Genomic DNA, 17,990 nt, shown 5'->3' with positions numbered 1-17,990 from the left:
TGAAGTGTACAATTGAGTGGCATTAGTACATTCATGATGTTGTGTGACCATCACCACCATCTATAAAGGGTTCATTATCCCAAACAGATGATCCCCATTCTCCTTTCTCCCAGTCGCTGGCAACCCCTATGGTACTTTCTGTCTATATGAATCCGATGATGCTAGGGACCTCAAGTGAAGTTGCACAGTATTTGTCCTTTGTGACTGGCTTATCTCACTCAACATAATAAATGTCCTCAAGGTTCATGCACATTGTAGCCAGTGTCAGGACACTGTTCTTTTTCATGGCTGAGTACTACTCCATTGCTTGCAGGTACCACATGTGTTTATCCATCATTGTTGATGGACACTTGGGTGTTTTCACTTTGTGAATATTGTGGATAAGGTGCTGTGAACACAGGTGTACCAGTATCTGTTTGAATCCCTACTCACAATACTTTTACTCACAATACTACTCACAATAATTTTAGGAGTGAACTTGCTGGATTTAATGGTAACTCTATGTTAACTTGTTAAGGAACAGCCAAACTTTTCTGCAGCAGCTGCTCCACTATTACATCCCCACTTGCAGTGCATGAAGACTCCAATTTCTCGACATCCTTGCTAATACTTGTTATTTTTTATTTTGGTAATAGCTGTCCTAATGAGTGGGAGGGGGTATCACATTGTGGTTTTGATTTGCATTTATCTGATGACTAATGATGCTGACCACCTTTTCAGGTGCTTTTTGTCCATCCGTATGATATATTTTCTCTGGTGAAATTCTATTCAGGTCCTTTGCCCATTTTGGAATTGGGTCCTTTTGTGTTTTGTGGTTGAGGTGTAGGAGTTCTTTATATTTGCATAGTAATTCCTTATTAGAGGTGTGATTTGCAAATATTTTCTCTCTTTCTGTAAGTTATCTGTTTACTCTCTTTATAAGTGTCCTTTGATGGACAAAAGTTTTTTAATTCTATGAAATTCAATTTATCTATGTTTTCTTTGGTTCCTGTGCTCTGGGTATCATACCCAAGGAATCATTGCTAAATCTGAGATTCTGAAGTTTCCCCCCATGTTTTCTTCTAAGAGTTTTATAATTTTATGTCTTAGTGTAAGTACTTAATTGATTTTGAGCTAACTTTTTTCTGTAGTGTAAGGTCGAGTCTAACTTCATTATGTTGCATGTGGAAATGTTCATTTCTCTTCATGCTTATTTTCAAGTTCATTGACCCTTCTGCCTGCTCAGATCCAATGTTGAACCACTCTAGTGAGTTTTTTATTTCAGTTATTTTACTTTTCTGCTCCAGAATTTCTGTTTGGTTCATTTTTATAAGTTCTGTCTCTTTATTGTCATTGTTCATAACATTATTTTCTTGTTTTCCTTTAGGTTTTTGTCTATGGTTTCCTTTAGATCATTGAACATATTTAAGACCGTTGATTTTAATACGCTTTTTAAAAAAAAATTTATTGGGGTGACAATTGTTAGTGAAATTACATAGATTTCAGGTGTACAATTCTGTATTACATCATCTATAAATCCCGTTGTGTGTTCACCACCCAGAGTCAGTTCTCCTTCCATCACCATATATTTGGATTTTAACACCCTTGATGAATAACTCCATTTTCTTGGGCGTCCTCAGGGATGGTTTCCATCAAATTCCTTTTTTTCCCTGTGAATGGGACATATTTTCCTGTTTCTTTGTGTAGTTTATATTCGGTTGTTGCTGAGTGGACATTTTGTATGGTTACTCTACAATACTAAGCCTCCTACCCCTCAAAGGTGAATCTTGCTTGTTGAGTGCTGGCACCATCTGTCTGTCACTTTTCCCAACTTTTTTGCAAAGTGTGTATTCTTCATTGCCTTTGGTCCCTGACATTTCTGTTCCATTATCTGTCAGGTCATCCAGTGACTTGAAAAAGATTTCCTTAAATGTCTGGCTCCCGAAAGGGGAAGAAACAAGCATGTTCTATTTAATTTCCCCAGGAAACTGCTTCAGCAGTTTAAACAATATCTGCAACCTTGTGCCAATGATCCAAAGTTGCAACCAACCATCAAAGCCCACGACCCTGACATGTGGGAGATAAGGCCCTTATTACCCTCGCTGGCTCCAGCAAGCTGCACCATGAATGCAGGCCATTGTCCCCTAGGTTGCACGCCACAGTGCTAGGGGCTCGGCATGGTAGGTGCTACACTAAACACTGGAGGTTCACTGAACTGGCTGAAGTTTACTGTCCCCTCTTCAATCTCTCTGCTGGCTGCAAGTGTTTGACAGACTCAAGTAGTTTCAAAACAGCTACTTCAGACCACAGCTGCGGCTCCGTGGTTGTGTAGGTGGAGGGTGGGTTCCTGAGGCTTCCTACTCTCCGGTCTTTCATGACTCCCGTGATTGCTTTTACAATAGCAGCAAAATTTCTATTTCATTGACATATTTCATTTATACAACTTATCATTTGTGCACATTTCACAGTGACCGATTTCAGGTTTTTGTCTTTTGAATCATATCTTTAGGATACATTCCTAGGAACGGCATGTGATTTTTAAAGGACATTGATGTATATATGCAAATGCTTTCCAGAGTTGTTGTATCCAATATGTAATGTCACCAGCACTGAATCACTGGAACACCATTGTCCTGCTCTGCAGGATGCAGCCTGATCTCCACACAGCCTCCCTGCACTGGACACTGAAATTGTAACCTCCACTTGCTAATTAGATGGGCATGACTGCCTGCTGCTGCGTTTGCCCGATCACTCAGGAAACCGTGGTGGCTTCAGTGGGAACCATCTCTCCTTTACGGCCTTTGCCTCATCACTGCTTATGGTCCAGGTGGTCTTCTGCTGGTTGTTAAGGACTCCTACTCTGCAGTCTCTCTTCATCCCCTCACCCAGCATGTCCCTGAGCCAGTGGCACCCCAAGGAAGTGATAAAGCCCTGGGTGGGAGGGCTGGAGAGGCAGGTAGGGGTGGTGGATAAGAAGCATCTTTTACAGAATAGTTACCTGGAAGGAGGATATGCTGTTGTCATTGTGCAAAACTAGACAAATGGTTTGACGTTTTCTTGGCTGTTTTGTTTTTGGCTCAAGAGGGCTCGTAACTTGAGTTGGTGAATCACTTTCACAAGAGTCGTGTCAAGACCATATATGTGTGTGTGTGGGGGGGTGCAGCATGGACAAAGGGACCACTGGTTCTAGATGTGTCCACTGAGCCTTCTTGGGTAGTCACTCCTGGGTGTCTGGTGGGCTAACTCCTTGCAGCTGTTCTATGGTTTCCTCAACTCACAAGATGAAAAACAGTGGTCAGCCTGCTAATGACAGGGCCTTTGGAGGTCGTCTAAGACCGTGTGCTGTTTGTTAACCAGTAATTTTGAAGAGCTCTGGGCAGCCAGCTATGAGTCAGATCATCAACTGTGGGGTCAGAGGGCCTGACAGCCGAGGTCCTTGGCTGTCTCGAGTCAGCATTCCACGTAAAATAGGTAACAGCACCCACCCGATGGACATGGAGAGGCCAGTGGGGTCATGCTCACAGTGTGCTGTCCCTGGGTACATTCTGAAGGCATAGACCCAAGCAGAACATCAGATCTGAGTCACTGGAAGCTGGATCTGGCTGCTCCCGCCCGTCCTCAGGAGCTGAGCTAGTCCAAGTGTCCCTTCATGCTGGTGGCCTCTAGGCTCTCTGGTCCCTGCTGGAGGTGGCTGTGGCCTCCATGCTCGGCCCGGCCCGGCCCAACCTGTCCCAGTTTCCAGCATGCAACCTGTACTATTTACCTGTAGCGGATGGCCTGATTGTCTACACCAACCGTATGATTTAGGCCAGAGGCTTTGGATCAGGAGGCATCAGCTCGACCTCTGGAGGGGCTGGAGACTGATGCCAGTCATGCAGGCGGTCAGCTCTGTTGACGTCACCAAGCCAATAAAAACTGTGGGTGCCAAGGCTCAGATGAGCTTCTCTTATTGGTACTGCCCTGTGCACAGCATCACACATCCATGCCAGGAAAGAACTGCTGTCTGTGACTTCCAGGGGAGGACAACAGAAGCTCCACATTTGGTAGTCTTCCTGGGTTGTGCCCCATGCAGCCCCTGGCATGGTGAGATCCCTATAACGTTAACACAGCATGTGTTCATCAGCCTGCAAGGTGAGTTCAGCGTCCTTGTAGCCAATTATTGAACTTGAGGGTCATGTTGGTGACCTCTAAACTTGTGATTGGTGTTAGGAGTGCAAGTCTTCGGGACACCTGAACTCCATTCCACCTCATCTGCACTTTTCCGCTGAGGAACTTTTATGCAGAAATCAAGTGTTTCCCAAACTTACCCAGGTGGGCCATAGCAGAGACCACAGTGTGGCTCGAACTGCCACCCATGTTGGGCCCCTACCCCAGGGCAAAGCCAGCACCTGCCAAATACCTTCCTGAGCCTCGACCCACTAGGCGCTGTCTATGGAGCGGCCTGAGCTGCCCCTGCCTCCCTGAGGGCTGCCTCGCACTGCCTGGCATCTGCCATACCGAGTCCTGGAGTGCCATCATGTTCCTCCTGAGGTGGGTTTCGTCACCACACCTGGAGTGGACTGCGTTTTTTAGCGTTAGCCACGCACAAAAACAGCCTGTCCCAACACCGTCACAGCTCTGTGAGTTCCAGAATACCCTTCCTTAACTGACCAGGAGGGCTGGCATGTCCTCGTTTGTTTGGAACGGGCATACCTGAGCCTTTTCCAGGCTCTCCAGGTTGTATGGCCCCTTATCGCGAACTGCGGCTTGTGCCCTATGCACGCTGATTTGCAGATCCTTCTCCAAAGTCTCTGCTTTCCTTTCAGCCACAAATGTGTTCCAGTCATTGCTTTTTTTATTGGAAGATGTCACGTTATACAGTTACACAGAAATAATTTTCAGGTGGACTAAATGTTTTCCAAATGATAGAAAATTTGAAGAGAACTGTCATTCTTGCTAGCTTCAAAAAGAAATAGTATAAATAGAAAGATTTAAATACATAAAATGTAAAGGCTTCAAAATAAAATTAGAAAATCCAAAGGAATTGTGAATGCTGCTGACAAGTCAGAGTTGGGAGGTAATGGCTGAGGAGACCATTATCAGGGTGAGCGGGACCCCAGAAGTCACCTTGGCTTCTGATGCCACTTCCAAGGGCAGATGGCTGTGTTCCAGCAGGCTGGGGGACACCGCCTGCTTATTGGGGAGCCACCGGCAAAAATGCCAGGCCCAAGGCGCCTCCCCAGAAAACGCTGTACTCACCTCCCAGCTCCATGGACATGGAGCCTGACATTCACCGAGACAGTGGCAGCCAATAGCAAGAAAAGCTACAGTGACATTCTGTACACTGAAGAGTACAATCTAACCAGACTATTCTCATCCCGATGGGAACATGGCTATTTCTTGTTTTAACTTCCACATGATTAGGAATTGTGCCCTCAGTGGTGGTGGGCTATGGGCGGCAGCCACTGAGTCAGATGCCAGCTGTGGGCTCCATCAGCGAGGGTTGGTGGTGCCCCTTTGTGGGGATTTATGACCCCACCTCGGTAATCAGCTCCACACCGGTGTCTGCATAGAGGGGCAAACAAGCTTTCACCTGCGTCACAGTGGACTGCTGTGGGCTTAAGCATCAACACCCAGTGCTTAGCTTCTCCTGAGAAGCCGATAACGTTTTTGATAACTGTCTAAATTTTTTAATAAACCAGACTCATCACAGTATATGACAATGGTAATAGATTCTGGGAACCAGGAATCAAAAAAGGAAATAAAACCAAACCCTTCAAACTTAGGGAAAGAAATATTTGAGATAGAAAAACAGAGATCTTTGAATTTGAGAACTTTGTTTTAAAAATATGCACCGAAGAAGTCTTTTCAGTATCGTTTTGTGGAAACACGAATTGGTGCATCAGGTATGAAATCTGGGCCTGGGTGCGGAGCTCCCCTACTCTGCTCTAACGGAGCTCAGAGGCCCAAGACAACCCATGATTTCTGGGGCACAGGGTCCATACGTCATAAGGGTGGGTTTTGAGGAAAAGATCCATCTGTGAGTTGAATTTTTACTGAAAAGTGAAGACAGCACTTCTGATATTGAATAGAGTTCAGGCACTAGATAAAATGTTTTCTAAGTTTACATCATTTCTCACTAATCTTGATACTTTTTTTTTTTAAATACAAAGCACGTGGGTCCACACACTTAGGATTTCCAGCTGTATTACCTGATGCTACTTGATGACCATCTTTTAATAGCATTTTATCCACAGGGCATTTTAGTATTTCAACTGAATACTGAAAACGGCACTCTAATTTTAAGAGCAATAATGCGAATAACCACTGTATTTAGGAAAGCATGCTAATTTTCTAAGAAAAAACTTTATTTGGAACGTAACCCAGTCTTACTGTGACAGTAATCCTTATGCCGTAACTCCCTTTGTTTCCCACGTCAAAGAAACAGTCTGACGTTAAAGAACGAGTTGTGGCTGCTTTGACAAACTCCCTACAGGAGTGCGATTCCTCTACAGATTTCCACGGAATGGCCGCTTAGCGCTCCCTGCCGACACTCGTTTCCGCACCACGTGCCGGCCTGCGTGGGCTCTCAGACAGCGTCACAGCTTCCGGTGCACCTTCTGGTGCTGGATCAGGTGCCCGTGCTGGTTGAAGGCGCGGCCGCACTCGCCGCACTCGTAGGGCCGCTCGCCCGTGTGGATACGCTGGTGCTGGATAAGCACGGAGTACTGGCTGAAGGCCTTACCGCAGCGGCCGCACTCGTAGGGCCGCTCGCCAGTGTGTGTCCGCAGGTGCACGATCAGCGTGGCCTTGAGGCTGAAGGCCTTGGCGCACTGCGTGCAGCGGAAGGGCCGCTCACCCGTGTGGATCCTCTCGTGCTGCACGAGCGAGCGGCGGGCGCTGAAGGCGTGGCCGCACTCGCCACACACGTAGGGCTTCTCACCCGTGTGCACGCGCTGGTGCTGGATGAGGTGCGAGTGCTGCACGAAGGCCTTCCCGCACGCGTAGCAGCCGTACGGTTTCTCCTCCGTGTGGATGCGCTCATGGTTCATGAGCGTGGAGCGGTGGCTGAAGGCCTTGCCGCACTCGCCGCACTCGTAGGGCTTCTCCCCGGTGTGCACGTTGTGGTGTTGAATGAGCACCGAGCGGTCGCTGAAGGCGCGGCCACACTGGCCGCACGCGTAGGGCTTCTCGCCGGTGTGCACGCGCTGGTGCTGCAGCAGCGTCCTCTTCACGCTGAAGGCGCGGCCGCAGTCGGCGCACGCGTGCGGCTTCTCCCCGGTGTGCACGCGCTGGTGGCTCCGCAGCACCGTGCTGTGGTTGAAGGCCTTACCGCACAGCGCGCAAACGTAGGGCCGCTCGCCTGTGTGGATGCGCTGGTGCTGGATGAGGTGCGACAGCTGCGTGAAGGCTTTGCGGCACTCGGGACACTCATGCGGTTTCTCACCTGTGTGGATCTTGTGATGCTGTGCCAGGTCGGAGCTCACACGGAAGGCCTTGCCACACTCTGTGCACACGTACGGCTTCTCGCCCGTGTGGATCCGCCGATGCTTGCTGAGGACCGAGCTCTGGCTGAAGGCCTTGCCGCACTCTGTGCACACGTAGGGCTTCTCGCCCGTGTGGGTCCTCTGGTGCTGTAGGAGGTGGGAGCTGCGGCTGAATGCCTTCCCGCACTCGATGCACCTGAAGGGCCTGTCCCCACTGGGACCGGTCTGCTGCCCGGTGGCAGGGTCGGCAGGGCGCACGGTCTGCCCGTCCAGGGGGACAACACAGCCGGCCCTGCGACAGGAGCTGCGCTCAGGTTCACAGCTCCCGGGACCAATGCACCCCGGGGGTCTTTCCCCTGGAACCAATATTTCCTCTGAAATGACCGGATTCGGACTCAAATCTCTATTTTGGATTCCTCCCTTGTTCTCACATTCTGAAACAACAAATCCAAAGTGAAAACGTTAACGCACACATTAACCCATTCGAAATTGCAGGGCCCGCGCGGTCCTGAAGGTGGTTGGCTGATGAGGGCTGCTGTACATGGCTGTGTGAGCCGGAGGGACGGAAAATCCAGTGGTGTCACAGGGCAGCAGAGGACAGCCCACTGCCGCCTGAGCCCTGTCCTCCCTGGAGTCCCGTGGACTGGGCGTCCAGAGGCCACTTGGAGCAGGAATAAATGCAGGACCCACAACTTCACAGAGCCCTGTGGGGCAGACAGCTACAACACACAGCAGCAAAGCCCAGTGAGATGCTGTGCCCTTATCTGTGGAGAATGCACCGAGGGACAAGACCAGATGGACATGATGGGCAGGTCGGCAGAGGAGGCTGGGGTAGATGTTTCTACCACAGGTCCAGCGTGGTGTGGACTGATGGCGCCACTCGGGGAGAGCAGGGGTTGCCGAGGACAATAGTTTTTAAATCTCAGACACCAAGATGACAAGATGACACTCACGGACCAAGACTCCCTGGGTTGAACAGGCATGCTGGGAGTAGTAGGTGCATCTGGCCCCATGGTGGGGGAGCGCTAGGGCGGAAGGAGCAAGAGACCAACTTCGCAGGACAGCAAGACACATGGCCAGGTCTTCATGTTTTCCTGTCCTGGGCAGCAGGCTAGCCCCTTGTGAAGTGCCTGAGTGCCTACTCTCAGCCCTGGACCTTGGGACGTCAACCCCACCCACCGAGCTGCCACCAGCTTCCCAAAGGCCTCTGCCGGGGACAGCGTTAAAAACCGTGTTGTTCGTGAGCGATGTTCCAGAAAGAGAAGCCCAGCCCGCAGAGAAAGATCTAAGGAGGGAAGGCGCACCGTCTGTTGCCACACAAGGACACACAGGGCTCTGTCACACATGCCAGGGCCAGCAGCTCTCCGCAAGCCCAGCTTTGAAAACGCGGAGTCTGCACTAGGACGGCACCGTGTGCGCATGCACACGCATTTTCCCTCCACCCCTAACCGGGAGGTATTTCACTGGTTCGTTTGGAAAGAACTGGGCTCCCTCAGGGTAGGGAACCCACATTCTGCTCTGTCCACAGGGCGGGCCCCAGGATGGACACCCCACCCTGTCTGAACCTGGTAGAAAGTGCATCACTCTGGGATCATAAAGCATAGTGAACGGAAAACAATTACATTTTCCAACTGAGTTTATCTGTAGTAAGGATACTTTTAAGTCCCATCTGCTTATCTTAATAAGTTTTGTGGGGGGAAGGGGGGACGGGTGGCAGTTGGTTACAACACGAGCTCTGGGCAACAGGGTTGCCAGTTCGATTCCCACATGGGCCAGGGGGCTGTGCCCTCCACAACTAGAATGAAGTTAATGAGCTGCCACGGAGCTCCCGGGTGGCCAGATGGCTCAGTTCGTTGGAGCACTGCTCTCAACCACAAGGTTGCCAGATGGGACTCCCGCAAGGGATGGTGGGCTGTGCCCACTGCAACTAACAACAGCGACTGTACATGGAGCTGAGCTATGCCCTCCACAACTAAGATTGAAAGGACAACTTGACTTGGATGTAGCTGATGAGTCCTGGGCAAAATACACTACTGTTCCCCAATAAAAAAATGTCCTGAAAATACACTGTTCCCTAATAAAGTCCTGTTCCCCTTCCCCAATAAAATCTTTTTTTTAAAAAAAAATTTTGTGTGTGAGCTAACAGCACTATTGAGCCATAACTTTAACTTTTAATTGGTGCAGAACTTGGTTTGGGAAGACAGGTACTGTGTAAATGGGCCTCCTCAAACCCCACCAAGGACCCTTGAAAAATAACACATTCAGCATCCAACGATCCCTCCACAAAGCCCTGGGGACCTTCTGGGATGGACTTCTGACAGAAGTTTGGAGAAAGATTTGGGCCGAGGAGACCAATAACAAAACATGTGCTTGACTTCATCTGTGATGCCTTTGACATCCAGGGAATGGCTACCTTGGAGGAACTGAGATGTGCCAAATGCTAACACTTCTTGAAAAAGGATGGAGGGAGCCAGGAGGCGGCAAACCTTCCATACCACCTTGCCTGGGAATAGGCAAGATTGGGCGTGGGGGGCTTCACTGGGGTCCCTTCCGGAAATGACAGAGGATGAGGAGTTTCCAGGGTGCTGTAGAGGCTGGTGTCCCACTCCAGGCATGATTAAGCTGCTGCCCACACCCACTGCGTGCATCAGCCGCACTCCTGCCCTCCCAACTCCCGCAACTCCAAGCCCTGGTGGTTGCTTTATTTGGACGGCCCACCTGCACACCCTGGTCAAGTCCAAAACAGAACTTAGCTCCTCCCCCCTCCTGCAGCTGGTGGACCTTCAAGGTCTGTGTTTCTCTGATCTCTCATCTTCCTCTTCCTACACCAGTGTCCAAGCCCGTGTCCCCGTGGCCAGACCACCACGTGACAGCTTAATGTTGCCCACCACCCAGTGTCGTCTCCTCCAGCACTGCCTGCTCAGCAGAGGCACTAGAGGCCATTTCTGTCCAGAAACTTCTTGTCTCCAACCCCCCATGCTGAGAATTTCAGTGTCTTTGGCATCAAATTCGAAGGGCGCTGGTCTATGATGTCCGCCAGCTGAGACCATACCAGCCGCCAGAGAGCTCAGGTCAGGCTGTGTTCTTCTGCCCACTACGTTGCAGCCAGCACACGGTTTAGAGTTCTGAGCAAGATTTCCACGTGATGCTATATCTGCCTTTATACTCACTGGGAACCCGAGTTCTCCAGGGGATAGATACCTGGTTTTGCAGGCGACCAGAGGCTAGCTGTCTGCAGCACCCAGAGCCCTGTCCACAGTCCATGGAAACAAGGTGGAGGGCACTGCACCTGAGACACTGGAGTTGTCCCCACACCCTGAGGGGGCCATGTCCTACAGGACAGGCTGACCGCGGCTCTCCCAGGACTCAGCTGTCACTTTCCTTCACCGAAGTCCACCTCATGCAACAGCAGAACGCTGCCATCATGGCCGGACGTATGTGCTGTCATCTTTCTTTCCACAATTCTCTCCATGACAGCCGTGCACATCTTTTATTAGATTGACTACTTGGTTCTTCGTATCTCTGCTGCTGTTGTAAATGTTATTTTTTTTTTATAATCACACCTTAAAAAACCTTTTTTTCTTTTCCTTTTTGTTGGATCTCTATGAGACAGTGGACATTAATTGACTAAACTTACTGTGGTCACCATTTCACAGTATTTGTAAGTCAAATCATGATGCTGTACCCCTGAAACTTACACAGTGCTGTATGTGTGTCAATTATGTCACAATGACACTGGGTGGGGGGGAATCACTCCTGTTGCTGACGAAATGAAAGGAAAATGATGTTTCCAACCACACTAGTGAATGCATCAATCTTTTTCCAAGTAGACAATCATAAGAACTGCAAACTGCTTTTCTTTTTTACCAATTCTTCTAGCTTTAGTTTTTTTCATCTTGCCTTATGTAGTGTGTGGGGAGCCCAGGACAAGGCTCGATAGACATGGGGATGGTGGGCTCCCCGTTCTTCTCAAACTGCGTGCTTTCAGACCTCACCATAATGATCAGGTCAGCTTCCCTTCACATCTAGGAAGCTTCGTTCTTTTCTACATCACCAGGTAACCCTTAGAAACTGAATGTCCCATAAGGAGGGGGACCTGGCAGAGAATCTCATCACCATGAGAATACGCTCACTTGTCTGAAACACTGGCCATCCCGCCCGCCCACCAGCTCCTCTGTGAGAAGAGGCCCCACGTGGAAGCCACTCCTGCTGTCTCCCGTCTATGCCTACAGCCACTGCGGCCAGGTCAGCACGCAGTGAAGGAGGCTAGCTCCTCCCACTTACCTGAATGGCCACTGCCCAGGCCCCTGCTCTCCGCTGCACTCTGCCCATCCAGGACCCATGGCTCCTCTCCTCGCTCCAGCTGGGAGATCACGTTGGGCTTGGTTCCTGGAAGTCCTGCTCATGGGGAGAAAATCCCTTTTATCTGGAGTGTCCCCACTTCACCTGAGCAGCCTGTAGGCGCGAGACAGAAAGAACTGACCTCCTCTGGAGCTGAGAATCCGGGGAGACTCCAGGCCCCACCCTCTGACCCCGTCCCAGGGAGAGCACACAGACACAGACTAGCCTGCTGAGGGGCCATACCCAAAGAAACCACATTCCCGTAGGTCTCCATCATCACATGTCGGTAGAGGCCCCGCTGAGCAGGGCACAGGTGGTCCCATTCCTCCTGAGACAGGAACACGGCCACGTCCTCAAAGGTCACCTTGACCTGGAATGACAGGTGCTGCAGGTCAGGCTGACTTTCCACGTCTGAGGTTAAATGGGTGCAAGCAATATGGGGTGGGGTACACTCTGAAATGGGGGGAAAGCCCTGTGACACACACAGGGGCACCCTGAGAGCTCACTGGGTGACAGGAAGGAGCCACAGAGTTCAGGGGGTACACTGACACTCATGTTGCCACCAGGAGCCCTGGGTAGGGAGGACCAAAAGGAAATTCAGGGCAGCTCACCTGGGGTCCCGCTGGAGGCGGCAGGAGCCTGGCCGCTGCCATCGTCCACTCCTCTGGGGTGTCTGAGGAAGATGGGAATTGGAGAAACCTTTGGGGCTGAGGAAGAGAAGAGAACACATGAGGGGTCTGGAGAGACCCTGACTTCTGGGGGAGCCCTGCCCATGTGAACTCTGATCCCACAGTTCAGGAGTCACATAAACATGCAGTTCCTGAGCTCTCTGGCCATGGGACCAGGAAGGTCAGGTCTTTGAGATGGCTAGGGACACTGTGCCTCCTGAGGGCTCTGGGCCACATGTCTGGCTCGCACAGGGGCCCATGTGAGCGCTTTTACACATGTCCAAGCTGCCCTCAGGTCTGGTGTGGGTGCCAGACAGCCCCCAGAGACCACCCCCAATGAGAGGCGGCTGGGAATGGACGGTTCTGCTCAAGGCCCCTTTCGTGTGGACCCCACCCCAAGCCCTGCATGCTTGGCTTGACACCACTGACGCCTCAGCCATGCCCAGGTGCCCGGGGGCAGCGGTGCTCCAACGGGTGGGGCTGTCAGCACATGGTGGGGTTGGGTTCTCGCGGCTTGAGTCCACAGTGACCCAAGCATTTGGTCTCAGCATTGGACAGGGAGGCCTGGGGGCAGGTAGGTTCTGGGAACATGACAGGACAAGTTAAGGTGAGGTGTCTATCACACCAAATTGATGGAAAAAAAGGAGCACCATGAGCTGTCCTAAAGGGGGAATAGGGTTCACATCTCAAGTGCCAAGGAGGGTCTGCAATGGGACACAAGGCCAGAAGGTGTATCGCTCCAGGAAAAATAGCGCAAGAACCACCAAGCTTCACATGTGCTGGAACCGCGGAGGGATGGCCAGGGACAGGCGATGGGGGGGCGCCACCCAGTTTTTTCTGTGAATCATCACATGTGTGCATATGTTTGTCCAGACAACTTTCTGGAAGACATTGAGCTCACTGTGGCTGCCGGAGAAACAGGACAGGAGATCGGGGAGGAGCAAGACACTGGCCTGAGCTGCCCTGCCCCTGCTTACCAAAAGTGCCCATTCCCCCTAAATTGCATATAAGTGCAATGCAACTCCAATCAGAATTCCAATGGAGTCTTTGACGGGAGTGAGTGAAACCACCTTAGCATTCATGTGAATGATGGACGCTGGAGTGCAGGCGAGGGCAGAACTTGACAGAATGGGGGTGTTCCCGGCTCACCAGGTCTCAGAACCCATGGTTGGGAAGCTGCTGTCCCAGCGGTGTGCTCTGCCTCCCACCCCACGTTGTCCCTTTCTTGAGTCTCCCATATCTTCTACCTCAAATGACCAGGCAGTCACTCTCCCCACGAGTGGTCCCTGTCCCATCCCCCCACCCTGAAGGGGCCCTGGTCAGGGTCTCCTTCGACCTCCATGTGGTCAAAGCCCTGTCTACTGTTGGCAGTGGGGACATTCAGTCCCCAGAAAGTCCCCTAGACACTGCTCTCTCAGCCGGGGCCTCCATCCATCCTCATCGACATGTGAATTTGACCTTCACGAAACATCTAGCTCCGCTGCCCTGGGAACCTGGCAGAGGTAGACGGTCGTTCGCACTTGGCTGGGGCCCCACAGGGACCCCCACAGTAGGTGCTGGCGGTCGGTCCTGCTGACCCAGGAGGCACTGGCTCATGTGGCCACAAGCCCTTGGCCAGGCCGGCTCCTGCCCCATGTTGTACGTGGCCCTGGCACTGGGTGCAGCCCTCCTACAGGCTCTCCTCTTCCTCAGGGGAGCACAGAGGCAGCCCCCTTCCTCCATCTGGACATCTCCTGCAGCATCCCAGACACTCGTTGTCCACACTGAGCCCCCAGCTCACTTTGTACACCTGTACACAGATCTGACCCTGACGCCACCTTTCTTCCTCCTAATCCAACCTCCAAGTTCACCCAGAACATGGCCTAGTTACAGCAGGGTCCTGCGCCTGTCCCCACTGGGGCACAGTGACTGCCCTGGACTCCATCCCCTGCCTGTGCTGGCCAAGCCGCAGGCCCTTCACTGAGGCCCTTTCTGACCCCCTGGAGGCCTCTGCCTCCCCTAGCTCCCACACCTTCCCTCCCAGTTCCAGCAGAGCAGTCACTGCCCAAGGTGTGTTGGAAAAGTGAACGGACTTAAAAGAGCAATGAGACCACACTTCACACCCCTTAGAACAGCAGCAAGTACCAGGCACAGAGACCACGGGTAGGCAGCCGAGCTGGTAACTGTAAGGCACCTTCTCAGGAAAGTCTCCGCCCCTGCACAGTGGATGCCCTCCTGGGATGGATGCCGGCTCAAGGATGGTGTGGCCACTAAGGCCACCGCTGTCCTTCCACACACAGGCCATGCACCCACCAAGAGAAACATTTAGGCTGTGCCAGGCGGCCGGCCAGGGAGGTGAAAGCACGGGGTGCAGACACCATGTTGGTAATACCCCGTTTCATAAACAATTGCCCCAGGGCGACCAGCTGTGAAATGGGAGACGAAACCCTTCTCTGAGGGCCTCAGGAGGAAAGCCAGCTTAGCGAGACGGATGCTCAGAACAGAATGGTGCAGTCAGGTGCTGATGGACAAGGTGTTTCTATCTCATTCAGTTAGATTAACTCAGAAACCTGGCTGTCAACATGCGCAAGGCACCATGTCGGGTGGGGAGGGAGCAGGGGAAGATCTCCACCTGGATGAGTCCTAGAAAAGCACAAAAAGGAAGATCTCTACCTAGGATGACCTCCGCATATTTGTGCCCCCCCATTCATCTGGTGAAACCCTAATGCCCAGTGTAATGACTGAAGGTGGGGCCTTTGGGAGGTGCACCAGCCATAAGGGTGGCCTCTCGGCTGGGAGAGGTACCTTACGGGAGACCCCAGAGAGCCTGCTGCTCCTCCACCCATGAGGACCCAGCAAGAAGTCTGCAGCCAGCAGGGCCCTCGCCTGACCGTGCTGATACCACGGACTTCCAGCCACCCAACCCCCGAAACTGGCTTGTAACAAGCTGCCCCCTTCCTCGTGCCCATGATTCTGATGCCCAGCTGCAGGCTGTGTTCTGTGGGCAAAACACAGGAGTTTCCACAGGAAGGGAGAACAGGTGGGAAATGACAGGTCCTATTCAGATGGTCCCCAGAATCACCACCACGGAGTGTGAGAGAGGACTTTGGAGGCTATGCCACCCCAACACTGGGCTAAGTAACAACAGCACCACTCGCGGATGCCCACACCAGAGACCCATCCACCCTTCAGTCTGTCATTCTTCAGATGCAAGAGGTTTGATTTTTGGAAATCTCCCTAGGGAAAAACCCAAACATTTAAGAGAAAAAGGGGAAGGAAGCCACCTGCAGTGAGATGCTCTGCCAAGCGGGGTCTCAGTGGTGACTGAGCAGCCGCAAACACAGGCAAGATCTAAAAAAGGGACTGCAGAGACACAGAGCTTACAAGTTAAATTTTATCATTACTGGTTTGTTTTGCAAGCTAAGCTTTAGGAACTTGTCATCCTTGTTGGAATTCAAGCATGCCTGTGTTTCCAAAGACCTCGTCCATGATGACAAACTGGGATAGGCACCCTCAGAGTACCCATCTGTGGTGGCCGGCTCCCGGGATCTCCCTCCATCCTCACCACTGCATCCTCAGGTGTTCCTGTTGGGATACCCTGGCTTCCAGCTGGTCACATCCTCAGCAGAGTCAGCTCTGAGCCACGTGTCAGCAAGCACATGGCACCACTCTGTAACCTTCCGGAGCAAGTGACCAACAGAGCAGGGCCAAGTCCACAACTGAAATCTCTGGGTGAGAGATGATTCAGTAAATGGTGCTACAACAATGGGGTAAATGCTTTGAGAAAATGAAAATCAGACCTTCACACAAAGGTCAACACATCTCCCAGAGAGTAGAGCAAAGGCAAAAGGACCAAAAATAGGACAAAAAAATTAGATCATCACATACCATGTACCAAACGACTAATGATGGGCTAATGAATAAGTTAAAATGTAACTGTTTCATAAGTAAAATTTGAGTAAAAATTCAGGTAAATTTTCATTAGTTTAGATGAAAGGAAGGGTCTTTTAAAGCAAAACACCAAAAGCAGAAAGCCTGGGGGACAAAGACTCACAGATGTGCTGCATGAAAATCAAAAGCCGCCAAATTCCAGAAATGGGCCCAAACACATTTTTAGAATTTCATACCCGACAAAGGTGGGTGGTTTTCCAAATCAACGGAAAGATGTATTATTCAATAGGTATTCTTAGTAATAGCATGATTTAGAGAGGAAAAATGAAGCTGGATTCACAACTAACTCCACACCAAAATGAACTCCAGATGGATCCAATATTTTACAAGCATCAGACAAAAACGAGTTTATTTTAAAAATAATGTTGAAGTGGGGAAAGCCTTTTAAAACATAGCACAGAGCACAAAAGCCTCAAGGGTAAATATTTGACCATTAAAAACTTGAAGTCTGCTGTCTCAAAAAACCCCAGACCAGAACAAAACATCATGACGAGAATCAAACGACCATTTGGGAAGAATATTTTCAACATATGTGGAAAACGTGTACTGGCAGATCACAAAGGAAATGCCAAGGCTCAACACACCCGACTGGTGAATCACGGGGAAGGGAAACCAAGACCCTGATCTGGCGAGAGCGCGCGACACCGGCGCCGGGGCCCCGCCGCGACCTCACTCCACCCGAGTCGCCCTGCAGGGGAAGCGGCTGTCAGAGCCCACGGAACCTGCGGCACAGAAAACAAAACGGACCTCGCCGTCCGGCAGACCGGCGCGCCCCCGCCCGGAGCCTCCCTTTCAGGCTAAAAACAAAAAAGCGAGACGTAAGATCCGGAAAGGACACAAAGCGAAGCAGCCAGGGCCTCCTCCGCGCACACGGGCGGCTCATCACCGAGGGCGACTTTCGCTTTTTGTATTTTTCTGACATGCTTGTATTCTTTTTTAAAAAGTCACGGCATCTTAAAACACTAAAAAGCAAATGACAAACGGGAAATATGTGCAAACCGTTAGGAAAGGTTTGTCTCTGTCGTCAAAAAGGCTCTTAGCAAAGTAATAGGAAACAGACAGCATCGATGGAAAAATGGAGGGAGGGTGGGAAACTCGGCCAGGGGCACTTTAGCTAATCAGCCCCCAAAGGAGGCTTCCCGCGAGACGCAGGCGCTCCCGGCGCCGCGAGGTCCGCGTGTGGCCTGGGCCTCTCCGCGCAGGCTCGGAATTTGGGGAGCCCTCCGCGCGGGGCCGACCACCCTCCCGTCAGCCGCGCCCCGTCCCCTTCGCCGAGGCTCCGACAGGACTCGCCGCCGGCGGGAGAGGGGCCCCGGGGACAAGGTTCGGGTGTGGCAGGCGCGGAGTACTGGGGTTCCGGACGTGGCAAAGGGCTGGGGGTGGGGTCCGGAAAGGGGGTGCTGAAAGTCCCGGGGGGGGGGAGCAGCGCGTGCTCCCAGGGAAGCACCGGACCCATGTGGAGAGCGCGTCGGCTCCCGCGTCAGTGAGGGGAAAGGGTCCCGGCCGCCGGCGCCAACCCGCGCCCCTCACTCACCGTGGACACCGCAGTCTCACAGGCGAAGAGGGGACCGCCTGCTGCGCACTGGGACAAAGGGGACGTCCCGCC

General features: G+C 51.7%; 1 protein-coding gene across 1 annotated transcript; it reads right to left on the bottom strand.

The window, feature by feature from the left end:
* Nucleotides 1-4,793: 4,793 nt before the first annotated feature.
* ZNF250 (zinc finger protein 250) lies at nt 4,794-17,990 on the bottom strand. Its single transcript, XM_081071183.1, has 5 exons — nt 17,919-17,990; nt 12,398-12,493; nt 12,030-12,156; nt 11,730-11,843; nt 4,794-7,879 (listed from the first exon to the last, which is right to left on the bottom strand). The coding sequence occupies exons 2-5, from the start codon at nt 12,437-12,439 to the stop codon at nt 6,558-6,560; spliced, it is 1,605 nt and encodes a 534-aa protein (XP_080927309.1). The 5' UTR covers nt 12,440-12,493; nt 17,919-17,990; the 3' UTR covers nt 4,794-6,557.

This window comes from Rhinolophus hipposideros, assembly GCF_964194185.1.
Source record: "Rhinolophus hipposideros genome assembly, chromosome: 13".
In the NCBI taxonomy this organism is placed as follows: Eukaryota; Metazoa; Chordata; class Mammalia; order Chiroptera; family Rhinolophidae; genus Rhinolophus; species Rhinolophus hipposideros.
Note: the sequence above shows the minus strand (reverse complement) of the source record. Positions and strands in the feature narration are given on the sequence as shown.

What these genes read in the sequence shown, in the direction of transcription:
- ZNF250 (XM_081071183.1), bottom strand. Translation starts at nt 12,439, where the DNA reads ATGGCAGCGGCCAGGCTCCTGCCGCCTCCAGCGGGACCCCAG. An exon ending in CGCCTCCAGCGGGACCCCAG is followed by an intron (nt 12,157 to 12,397) that starts GTGAGCTGCCCT and finishes CTGTCATTCCAG; the next exon opens with GTCAAGGTGACCTTTGAGGA. An exon ending in CGGGAATGTGGTTTCTTTGG is followed by an intron (nt 11,844 to 12,029) that starts GTATGGCCCCTC and finishes CCCCATGAGCAG; the next exon opens with GACTTCCAGGAACCAAGCCC.